The sequence below is a fragment of the Charadrius vociferus genome, unplaced genomic scaffold, assembly GCF_000708025.1.
Source record: "Charadrius vociferus isolate BGI_N301 unplaced genomic scaffold, ASM70802v2 scaffold147, whole genome shotgun sequence".
Classification (NCBI taxonomy): domain Eukaryota; kingdom Metazoa; phylum Chordata; class Aves; order Charadriiformes; family Charadriidae; genus Charadrius; species Charadrius vociferus.
In genome coordinates this window covers 6,606,393-6,618,405 of record NW_009649570.1, presented here as the reverse complement: position 1 = coordinate 6,618,405, position 12,013 = coordinate 6,606,393, and the positions used below count along the sequence as shown (strand labels likewise).

Sequence of the window (12,013 nt, the reverse complement as noted above, 5' to 3'; positions counted from 1 at the left end):
AGCCAGAAGCGGCACCCTCGGTGGCCACGGACCCCTCGGGCTTCGGCCCGAGCCCGCCCCGACCCTCTGGTTTGGGTCTGGTTATCCCGAGTGAGGCACTCTTGGAACTCGCTGGGGAACTCGGTGGGTCCCGGCGCTGGTGGGCAGCCCCAGGAGGGATGCTGCGAAGGCTGGATTAGCGGGCGTCCAGCGCCGTGGACGGAGCTGCCCCGGCTGATGGGAATGGAAGAGTTCCCCAAAACCTGGCAAAAGATCTAATGAAACCGAAGGTTTGAGTTTTAGGAGAGCCTTTGAGAAGAGCTCAACCGTCTTCTCAGTGCTAGCTGAAATGGGCCTGAATGACTCAAAAGATTTTTGGGGGAAGAGACCTGTGCAATGTTACTGAAAAAAATCCATTTTCTTTAAGAAACTAGACTAATTGTGTGCTAACCTAATGAGACTTCTGTAAGTTGCTTTCAACCCTATGAAATCGCAAACAACCTTGAATACGAAAATTAGTGCACAGCGCAATGCTCTTGTCAAAATACGGCGCCGTTGTCAACTATGCCATTACAGAGGGAGAAACGCAAGCCAAAAATTCTTAGGATTTTCCTGTTGCAGCCTCAAACACAGGGCTGTAGCAGGTGATGATAAAGATGTGGGCTAGCAGTGGTGAATTCCGTTCAAAACAGTGGTGAAGCACCACTGGGCTTTGATTAGAATCACAGAATCACAGAATTTCAGAGTTGGAAGGGACCTCTAGAGATCATCTAGTCCAGCTCCCCTGCTAAAGCAGGATTGCCCAGAGCACATTACTCAGGACTGCATCCAGGCGGGTTTTGAAAATCTCCAGAGAAGGAGACCCCACAACCTCCCTGGGCAGCCTATTCCAGTGCTCTGTCACCCGAACTGTAAAGTTTTTTCATGTGTTGGAACGGAACTTCCTGTGTTCCAACTTGCACCCATTGCCCCTCGTCCTGTCACTGGGAACCACTGAGAAGAGTCTGGCTCCATCCTCCTTCAACCCACCCTTTAGATATTTGTAAGCAATAATAAGGTCTCCCCTCAGCCTTCTCTTCTCCAGGCTAAAGAGTCCCAGCTCTCTCAGCCTTTCCTCATAAGGGAGATGCTCCAATCCCTCAATCATCTTGGTTGCCCTAGATAAGATGTAGCTACTGAGAAAACGATTTAGTAAAGAATGCATTAAGTGCGGCAAACTTAACTCTTTGAACCCCGATGCCAAATTTTCCTTCCCTCTTAACTCACATAATCCTATGGAATTCATAGGCTGCCAACTTAAAACTGGGAGAAGAAATGGACTGTTTTGTTGGGGGGGTTTCTGTTTGTTTGTTTTGTCTTTTTTATCCTCTTGCTCCTCTGCTCTCCTGAACCAGCCACAGAATGATGCTGTTCTTAATGGTATCAAATCGTGACAGCTGACATGGACTTTTCCTAATTTGTTTCAGCGGATCACAAATATGTGGAATTTGACTTCCTTATCAATGGCCAGTTCTTGCGTATGCCGCTGGTCACGCACATGGAAATGGAAAATATCTCCACGGTAAGTCATACTCAATTTCTCCCCATCTTGGACAGTAGAACAGACTTGGCCAGTTTACTTCAATCTGATTAAGGTGTTACACTGTCATCCTGACTACGTAGATTTCCTTGCTCGCTTTTATTTCTTTTCTGACTTTGCCAGGAGAATATCCCTGTAAATCCATTCTGAACTACAAAGTGGTTAGAGAGTATGGGACTGAGCGGTGCAAGGAATATCATTATCCAATCTCTTGTCTGTATACCGTTCAGAGGAGGAATTCTTGTCTTTAGTTTGTCACTAATATGTTTTGTCTTCTACTCTGTTAGTTACATTGGGGAATAACGGGGGAGGTTAGTATTGCCTCTAGAAAATGCTATGCAGTATTTTAGACACCAGTTTTAAATGAGTAAATACAGAAGAAGAAGAACCTGAGAAGAGTGAAATCGTTTGCTTTAGCTTCCAGTTTGCTATTAATAGTAATTTGATAAAAATATGGACACTTTTTTTCTAAAGACTTTAGTTCCACTAATGTGGCTTAGGACTTAGATACCAAAATCTTTGCCCAATAAACTTGTATATTTGCACCACGCTATAGTTAAATACTACTGTTACTGATTTAAAAAAATAAAACCTCACTAAATAAGCATTTTGTCTGTGAGCTCAGGAAGAAGTGGTGGAAATAGAGTATGTGGAGAAATACATGGCCCCTCAGCCAGAGGAATGCATCTTCCACGATGACTGGATCAGTTCTGTTCAAGCCACTGAAGAATGGTATCGCACTAAGCCAGTTATAGTTTTGTCTTGCTTATTTCTGTTGTGTGCAGAGGACGCTGTGCTGTCAAATGGAGTGGTATTCTGTCTCTTTAATAATCCTTTTTTTTTCTCTTTGCTCTGTTTTCGGTTTATTTTTTTTAAACTGTCAAGTCAGTCAGCTACTTGCTTTTGTAAGCAGTTCCGTTTTAACGCCTCTATTCTATGCTGACAGTGACTTCAACACAAGTAGAAAACAGCTGCAGTCACTGAACACAAGATGCTGTTAATACAAATGGATAATACAAATGCTGTTAAATATCCTTTCTCTTAAAGGACATTAAGGTTTCCTTATCTCTTTTTTAACTTAAACCATTGACTTCAAATGCGATATTCATTACCAACAAACATAATAGTGTACCTTTATGTAGAGCTTTTCTTTAAAAAAACTCAACTATATTTGTCCTTTTCTACTGTATTTTCACATAAATTTTCCAACTCGGCAATGTTCCTATATTAAGTAATGGTTCGAAAATGCTTTGAGATCCTCTAGTAACATACCATGAACAACAAATGATCTTTTATTTTAAATGATGTAAGCAATCTTAAGTATCACCTACCAGAATATGCAGTACTGTCATTACTTTTCTTTTTGTCCTGTTCTCCTAGCCTTATAGTTGTAGGCTTTAATACAGAATAAAGCTTTAACAAAAAGATTTTTTACTTTTCCAAACTCAATTTTATTTTTATTTTTTTAAACACAAAGTAGCTATACTTTGAAATTTGTTTCAGCTAACCAGTTCCTATGCTAATATTTTTCTGAGTTTCTGGTTGAAGCTTTTTTATCATAAAAACATTGTTGGTTTTAAAGACAAGAACGTTTGAAATTCTGTACGTTGTAGGATATTAACTGGCTGCTACGATCAGACAGCTCGAATCTGGTCTTTGGAAGGAAAATCCATTATGACAATAGCTGGGCATACAGAAGTAGTAAAGGATGTGGCGTGGGTGAAGCAAGGTCAGTATTTATATTAGGGGAGTAGTAATAGTTTGATTTATTGGGGGAGAAATGTCAGCATTCCTCAATCATGAATATTTAATAATCTAAATGCTACAGTTATTTCCATGTCTGTTAGTGGTGTTAGAAATGAAATAATGATGCGAGTAAAACAGTCCTTTAACAGTAATGAATATAGTTAGTTTAATATGTACGTTGACTATCCACCTTGCGGTCTTCATTGGCAAATATTGGTGTGTATTTTTATATTCATTGTACTTGTAGGGTAAGATGATGTAAACTAAGATACATATGGGTTTCTATCTGCTATTTCTTCTTTGCCTAGAATAATTACTATAATGACTTTGGAAAGCTGAGTTAGGTGCGAGCGTGCCTTTTTTTCTTCCTCAGATAGTTTGTCGTGCCTGTTACTCAGTGCTTCTATGGACCAAAGTATCCTGCTGTGGGAGTGGAATGTGGAGAAAAACAAAGTGAAAGCCCTTCACTGCTGCAGGGGACACGCTGGCAGTGTAGACTCCATAGCTGTTGATTGCACGAGAACTAAAGTGAGTGACTCCTGGAAAGAAATCTTTGTCCTTTGGGATGTTAGCAGCCTGTATCTCAAAAATCATCTTTTTCTCCCTGCGTAGTTACTAGTCATCATGTTATTGTGACTGACACACTGATAAATTTCCAATGTTGTTATAAATAGCGGTTATTGAGGATTAGGAGTGCTACACATCAACACTAGGCCATCCTTTCAAACAAAGCGGTGCAGTTAACCTCTAATAGCACAAAAAGCTGAAGGTGGCTTTAGATAGCCATCTTACCGCTGCTTTTGTCTTAAGTGAAGTTGAATGTTTATTTGTAAGTAAATTTTGCTTTTAACGCTTGTGAATTTTGTGTTATAATAAACTATTTTCAAATTTGACCTGAATTTTCACAGTAGTTTTGGTGGGGAAAAAAACTCCGGAGTGATACTAATAAAGGTGTAAAAAAAGTAGTCCTTTCCCTTTATCCAGGAATTCAACAATTAAAAGCACTCACACCTGAACAGTGGAGTCAATCCTTCCCAGCTTGCCTTAATATCAGACAGATTAAAATAAAACCTTTAAGTGCTGAAGGAAATAAAGAGAGATGATATAGATATTTTTTCCTGCAAAGAAAGGAAAAAGAATAATTTGATTTGTACCAAAATATTTTTTGTTGGTTTTGTTTTTTGAGGAGCCTAGCACTGTCCTTCACGTGTTATAAGTCATTGGTTAATTTTTCAAGCAGGAAGTGTACTTAGTATGGCTTACAATGTCTGTCTGGATCAACTTATAATGAAATGTTTCTGTTCATACAGTTCTGCAGTGGGTCTTGGGATAAGATGTTAAAGATCTGGTCTGCAGGTAAGATAAGTGTAAGATGGGATTCTTCACTGTTTTCAAACAAACTGTACTTAACGACAACCTGAAATATGGATATCTGAATACTTTTTTCTTTAAAAAATTGAATCTGTAATATTAAAAGCAAGACAGAACTTTTTTTTTTTCCCTTGCAAAATCACAACTATCCATCACTGTCTTAAGTTACTGTTTTGGTTGGTAACAAAGACCATACTTAATTTCAGGTATGGTTATCAATTGCCTGCTTATGTTTATTTTATTCAGAATATAGTACTTTATCTCTTTCGTTTATTTTTAATGGATTTATATAAATATGCAGGTTTGCATATAGATCTCTAACAAATCAGAAGTTTGTAGGTTCTATTCCTGTTCTGTTATTAACACCATAATACAGAGGACAGTAAGATGACCAGGTCTTTTCTAGAAATGTAGACTAATTTCATTTGGCCTGAAGGCTTTCTTTCCCTGCTACAACTCATATTCTTTCAGATTGGGACTATATGTATAGGTATTGTATCTAAAAGAATGACTGTGTTTTATCACGCACTTGAATTACTGTTGAGATTTTCCTTGAGTGAGGATGGTCTTAAAAATTCCTTGGGACTTCATTTTAAATTTGCATGTTCTGGAGAAGATCACTTAATTTGTATCAATCTTCTTTACACTCAAAATGGAGATAATACTGATAAGTGTAAGGTAAAAATATTCATGCATCATAGACAGGTTAGGTATTGTAAATATGGAGATTTGCTGAATTGCTTGTATGGAGATGCAATTCAGAAATCTCTAGGTCAAGTCTGACTGTCGTCTGTCACAGTACCTACAGATGAAGAGGATGAAATGGAAGAAGCAGCTAACAGACCACGGAAGAAGCAGAAGACTGAACAGTTGGGACTAACAAGGGTAAGACGAGCTCCAGGTTTGTCCAGGATTTTGTTTCAAAAGTGCGGTAGCAGAAAATAATTTCTCTTTGTTAAAAGTGACTATGTGAAAATACCTGGTGATAGGCCTGAGGCTGATCAGGCAGGTATTTTTATTTGTTGAAAGAATAGATTTGTTGACAATATTCAATCTAATCTCCTTCCACCTTTAAATTCTAGACTCCCTTGGCAACCCTGTCTGGTCATACAGAAGCCGTCTCCTCTGTGCTGTGGTCAGATGCTGAAGAAATCTGCAGTGCCTCATGGGACCACACCATTAAGCTCTGGGACGCTGAGACTGGAGATGTCAAGTCAACTTTGGTGAGATCACTATACTTTGTCTGTAGGTTCAGCTCAAGTCCAGCTCAAATAAAAAGGTTGTGCAAAAACAGTGGCTTGTCTCTAAGTTACTATTTTCTTTTCTGACAGACAGGAAACAAAGTGTTTAATTCTGTCTCCTACTCACCACTGTGTCGACGCCTCGCATCCGGGAGCACTGACAGACATATCAGACTATGGGATCCTCGCAGCAAAGGTGACCTAAAATATACACGTTTGCAGGGTTGTTTTTTCAAAACAGAGTTTCTCCCTGTTGGGAGGCATCTCACAAACTGTTTTCTGGTCCCTCTGCTTGAAATGAGCCACTGGGGGCTTTTATCAATACAAAGATTATGCCTATTTTCTATAACCTGGTGCAAGACTTGTTTTGATTTCTCACCTAATAATTTTGAAAACTAACTCAGCTTAGGTTTTTCCCTTTTTTTTTTTTTTAAACTTAGTAATGAATGTTCAACTGTGCAGTTGCACTCCTGAACTTCTTGGTTTTTTGAAGATTCACACCTAGGTTCGTTGGACCATCATTACAGTGAAATAGCAGTCACTTTGTTATGATACAGCGGTGCCATGTCTGACAGGATTGCGTATAACTTATGACTGAGCCTGCCAGATTTATTTCATAGACATGTTTACTTGTTTAGCTTCTATAAATCTAATCCAGAGTTTAACAGTATTGTCTTCTTTTATGTTAATAAAAAAAAACAACAATTTTTTTGTTTGTTTCAAAAATGTTTGAAGAGAGAGTTTAGTGACAAGAAAATACATTTTGAATTTTTTGTTGTTGTTGTTTGGGATTTTATTTCCCCCCCTCCAGAACTTGCGTGACTTGCATTTTCACTTGATTTCTTTAAAATTAATTTTGCTTTTTGAAGTTATAATTACTGGTGGTAGAAGCACTTACCTTGAACACAAATATGTTGCTGACTGCTTTTCTCCCTAGATTTTGTATGCATCTTAAAAGTGCTGGTTTCAGCTGGCATCTACTGATACCTTTTTTCTTTTTTTTTTTTTTAATCTTTTTCTGTTCAGATGGCTCCTTGGTTCTCCTGTCTCTGACATCTCACACAGGCTGGGTGACATCTGTGAAGTGGTCACCTACCCATGAGCATCAGCTGATCTCTGGTTCTCTGGACAACATTGTGAAGCTCTGGGACACAAGGAGGTAAAAATAAACATGTGTTCAAAGGCATGTAAGCTTACAGGGTCAGTTCACCTAATGAAAAGGCAAAAGCAATCTGAGACATTCATTGGAAACTCCTGCAGTGTTTGTGAAAATCTTCTAGGTTTTAGGGGTCGAGCATATAACAAAAGGGAGAAAAATACTTGTAGTCTACCCAGAGGGCCTGTGGTTTAACATCTGAGAGAGCTCTATGGCCTTCCAACATCAGACTTACCTGGCATTAATAGCAGCATTGACTGAAATGCAGAAGGCAGCGACCGTAACATTGCTACTGGGGTTAGGAACAGTGGAAGGTCTGCTTAACTGCTTCTGTATTTTAAGGAAAAAAATACATTCTTTTTCTAAGGAAGGAGCCTAATGGCGTGAAGTTTCACTTGATACTTTTTTCAGACCTTTCATTACAAATTTCCAAGCAATGAAATGGTTTGCATTCAGAAGACCTAAGTGGCTTTTCTGGAAAACACACACAGTCAAGCAGCATCCACATATGGAAGAAGGCAACTATATAATAAACTGTTCCTAAAAAGCAGATTGATTAAATTTCAGTCTCAGGGTATTTTGCAAACAGGTGAAATTTTTTGCTGCTTTTCTCTTTGGGGATGTAGGAGAGAGAGATTAAAACTGATGTAATCAGCTGTGGAAAAAGCAGCGAAAACATCAGAGATGACAGATATCTGTGGTACTCTCTGGAAGTGTTTATAACTGCTAGATGAGATCTGTCTGATAGCATCATGATAGTATTTCTTCCAGGGACCAATTTTGTTCTCTGTGATTGCTCATGTAACTTCAAACGTGTGACTGTAAATACCTGTGTTTTACCAGTTGCAAAGCTCCTCTGTATGACTTGGCTGCTCACGAAGACAAGGTTTTGTGTGTGGACTGGACAGAAGCAGGGGTAAGAATCTGAAGAGCAAGTTACTCAATTTATATGCATGGTGGTTAGGAAGAGGGCTAAAAGCAGTCGTGGACTTGTTTTTTCCTTTATTGGTTAAAGATAGAATAGAACAGGAAGTTTTAGTTGTGCTGTGGTTGATACTGGGTAAAAGAGAAGGTGTTATTGTCATACGCACTGCAGCACTTCCCCATGCTACGGTGCGAAGGAGTAGGATGGGATTTCAAGCTCTGTAGCATTAAGTGGGTGTTACACTGATATTCCAAACAAGGAGAGACATGAGAACAGCACTGCACCTCACCGAGAAAATACACGTTCCAAGGTACGATTTGCTGCCATGGAGACTAAAGCAGCAGCATGAACTGACAGCTGGGGCATGGCAGTAAATGTAGAAGGGGGTAACTATATAATCCTCTACAGCAAGCTGTTCCACTACTGTAGTGGTACACACATGTATCAAATGGGGAAAAAAATGTATTGTGAGTGTTGAAGATTCTCAGTGTGGCTTCCGTTCTCACTGAAAGGCCAGAAAAGCTTTATAAATTTTCCTACAAAAACTTTGCTTCTAATTTTAGGAGGAGGGTACAAGACAAGGCTGCTTGTGCACTTTGATTCTGGGTTTTAGTCATGCCTCAACAGTTCATTATTTCTGTTTATGTCTTCAAAGGAAAGAAAAATCAGAGTCCTCAACTTTTCTGTAGGTATTTCACTTAGTTCTGATATTAATCGGTTTTCTTTTCCTCTCATCAGTTGCTATTGAGTGGAGGTGCAGACAACAAACTGTATTGCTACAGATACCCAGCTACAGCTTCTGATGTTGGAGCATGAATGTCAATAGCCAGAAGATTTAAAAGAAAAAAAAACAACAGATTTTTGCAGCAGTCGCTCTCTGTTAGCATCCCTACACAACCAACATCTGAAGAAAGGAGTTTTTTGTTGCTCAGAGAGCCATTGTTCCTGGGTTTTTTTATTGATAACCTATATCCATATTTGTCACAGAAAAATGGTAACAAGCATTTATGAATGTGATTAGTGTGAAACAAAGCAAAGGGCATTTCCTCCCTTTTTGATGGCTTTGAATTAACATCTTTTAAATGGCTATTTGTATAGCCCTTTTAATAAGGAGTAATAAGGAGTAAGCTGTTCCTGATACTTAGAGAAAAATTACTCACTGGACTAAATTATTTTTTCAGTTAACCTGCTTTCCCTTGAAAAAAAAAAATAAAGCTTTTATCTACAGTTCATTGGTTTAGTGCCTTACTTCAAATAAAAAAAAAAAAAAAAAAAATCAGACTTCAACTCTCCTTTCAGTATGACTGTTGGCAGTTCTTAAGATTAGGTCTGTAGTCAGTGAACATAGTCTTCTTTCAAGGATGAAGATTTAGTATGTTTGTAGTGTAAATGGTGTGATATAAAGGAACCTGACATTTACTGGCAGATAAAGTGTTCCATTTTTTTGTTGCTCGTAAGTTAGGGTTGTAAATTAATATAGAAGAATATGCCTACCTTGTGCCGCAGTATATGCTATGTTGCAGTACAACTAATGTGGTATCTTGCTCCTAAAAAGCAGTGGTTGTATAGAAATAAGTGGAGGATGACACGGAGAAGGCAGAAGAAAAATTAATTTATTCCTAGAAAGAATGGATACAAGAAGTTGCAATAGCTGTTAGGTTGACAGAGGATAAGTATTATCCAAACATGCTCATTTTCTTTGCTGGTGGTCTTGCTTTTAATCCAGCATTTAAATTAAAAAGCTATTACTTCAGTTTGTTAGATGCCATATATGGGATGTTAAACCAGCATGTAGTTTAACAATGTGGAAATCAAACTTGAATATCCTCACTAATGTCTTACCTTTCAGTAAACGTAAGACCTGTACAGCACAATCAAATCAAATGCTTAAAGTGCAAGGTTAATAATTTTTCTTTTAAAGAGAGAAAACTCTGACCTCTGGGTTTACAACATGGACAAATTCTAAGTAAGCAGTTTAGCAAAACTATGGAGGAAACAGCAAGGGTACAGGGGAAAGATCTTTGATCCCTTGGCTCTGCAAGTAATGTACCACAGGTATTAGACTAACTTTTATTTACAAATGCTGCGTACAAGGAATTAGTTGCCATCATCATACTAAGAATGTGCACATGGATAATATGTGCTTCCTCCTTTCTAAAGTGGTATGCACTATTTATACGTTACTATAGCAATGATTTTTTTTTTCCTTACTAAACTATTCCTTTAAAACATTGCCTATTTACTCCACAAACTGGAACTTGCAAATATGGTGCGTGTTCAGGAGCTACTGAATATCTTACTTTGTTTTATAAACCTACCAAAAACACAAAGCATTTTTGAGCAGGAATTTGATATGTGTTGGAACATGTAGCATTCCTTCCTCCCCACTATGACAAATTTTTATAATGTCACGTGAACATTTGTGGATATATCAGTCTATCTATCAATCGCTGGCCTAATATAAAAGTTTCTTAAAAATCTAATAATTTTTTAGTATGAAAACAGAAGACAGTAATAGCCTCTTTCGGTAATCCTTAATCCAGTGTACCTGACTTAGAGGTCAAGTAAAGTTTGGAGAACTTTGGAATTTTTAGTGGAAGGCAAGGGTGAAGGAAATTTGGAATCTAGTTTGCTTAATTTCCCTTCAAGACTCCCAGTGACCATTTAATCTGAAGTCTTGAGCTATTTTGTGTATTATAAGAAACATCCGTTTTATTACTCTCTTTTCAGTTTTTCTTTCAGATAAATTATGCTTGAGCATAGCTTTGTGAATTACTGTGGTATTTTACAGTCAGATGGCTGCGGAGCACCTCCAGCCAATTAAGCAGTTGATAAAAACAAGTGGGTTCTCTTTTATGCATATGTCTTATGACTCAGGAATGCAAGACAAATAACCATCATACCGTTTTGTTGTCTTTCCAGAAAGATTTTAAAAAATGCTTTTTAAAAACGTCATCACTCAGACTGTCAGCTTCACTTAGACATATTAATATTATTTAGACCTAAGAAATCCCAGCTGGCATTAATTGTTTCCGTTTCAAATACTGTGTCCATTAGATCTACTACATTTGTCATCTGGAGTAAATACACAGAGTGTAACTGGAAAGGCAGGTTTTGGTAGACTGCACTTGAAAAGCAGGAGGGTTTTTACACTCTCCTCTCACCTTGGGTTCTCTGATTAGGAAAAGTACTGCATCAGACACAGAAAGAAGCAACTAAGTAAACCATATTAATGTTATGAAGTGATGCCAGCATAAGTACAACATATTTTTTGAACGCATCTGTATTACCACTGATATGAAGTATCTCGGAACATAGAAAAATAGGTTTTAGATTTGGCTGACTGACAGTTCTTTGGATAATCTGTAATCTTAATTAAAATATTTTAAGAAGGGTATTTGTTTTGCTCCAAACATGCACTTCTTTCATTTAAAATAATGATGTAAAATTAGGATGGCCAGCATGAGACGAGTTTAATATTGCAAAAGAACTGAGTCAAAAACTAACTTATTTTTCCAGAACCAAGGTGATGACAGTGTTTCTACTCAGAAAAATACCTTTTTTCTCAAAAAAAACCCAACCAAACTACATATTTGTAGTGCCCTGATAGCATAATATAGAACAATAAAGAACTGTTCTGTAGAACTGAACTACTAACAGCTAGTTTTCCTTAAACAAAGTGATACTACAAGTGAGGGGAATAAAGACAATAGTTAACTACTACAAGATTTACTCATTTTTTGTATCAATAGGCATAGGGGTGGGCTTGGTTTTGAGAGGTTGTGCAATTAATTGTTCTATTTCACCTTTTCATTCTGCACTGACACCTGGCACAAGCTGTTAACTTTACTAGCACACATACGCTGCCTCTAAATACAGTTCAAAGGACACCATGCATTAAGACACACATTAAATGTTAATTGAACAAGGGTTCACCTGCTTGGTGCCTGGTTTAGTGTCAACACTTGCATTTTCTCTTCGTATGTTTGCTTTTCCCCAGCTGGTTCTTTCAGCTT

At 37.9% G+C, this 12,013-nt stretch overlaps 1 protein-coding gene across 1 annotated transcript; it reads left to right on the top strand.

The window, feature by feature from the left end:
* Positions 1-1,450: 1,450 nt before the first annotated feature.
* WDR12 (WD repeat domain 12) lies at positions 1,451-9,224 on the top strand. Its single transcript, XM_009890191.1, has 11 exons — positions 1,451-1,540; positions 2,184-2,290; positions 3,172-3,287; positions 3,678-3,832; positions 4,615-4,660; positions 5,475-5,560; positions 5,758-5,898; positions 6,007-6,112; positions 6,943-7,075; positions 7,916-7,988; positions 8,736-9,224. The coding sequence occupies exons 1-11, from the start codon at positions 1,499-1,501 to the stop codon at positions 8,811-8,813; spliced, it is 1,083 nt and encodes a 360-aa protein (XP_009888493.1). The 5' UTR covers positions 1,451-1,498; the 3' UTR covers positions 8,814-9,224.
* The last annotated feature ends 2,789 nt before the right edge of the window (positions 9,225-12,013 follow it).

Bases quoted from the DNA above. Each gene is read 5' to 3' on its own strand.
- WDR12 (XM_009890191.1), top strand. From the start codon at position 1,499: ATGCCGCTGGTCACGCACATGGAAATGGAAAATATCTCCACG. The intron at 3,833-4,614 runs GTGAGTGACTCC...CTGTTCATACAG, and splicing joins TTGATTGCACGAGAACTAAA to TTCTGCAGTGGGTCTTGGGA. The intron at 5,899-6,006 runs GTGAGATCACTA...CTTTTCTGACAG, and splicing joins GAGATGTCAAGTCAACTTTG to ACAGGAAACAAAGTGTTTAA.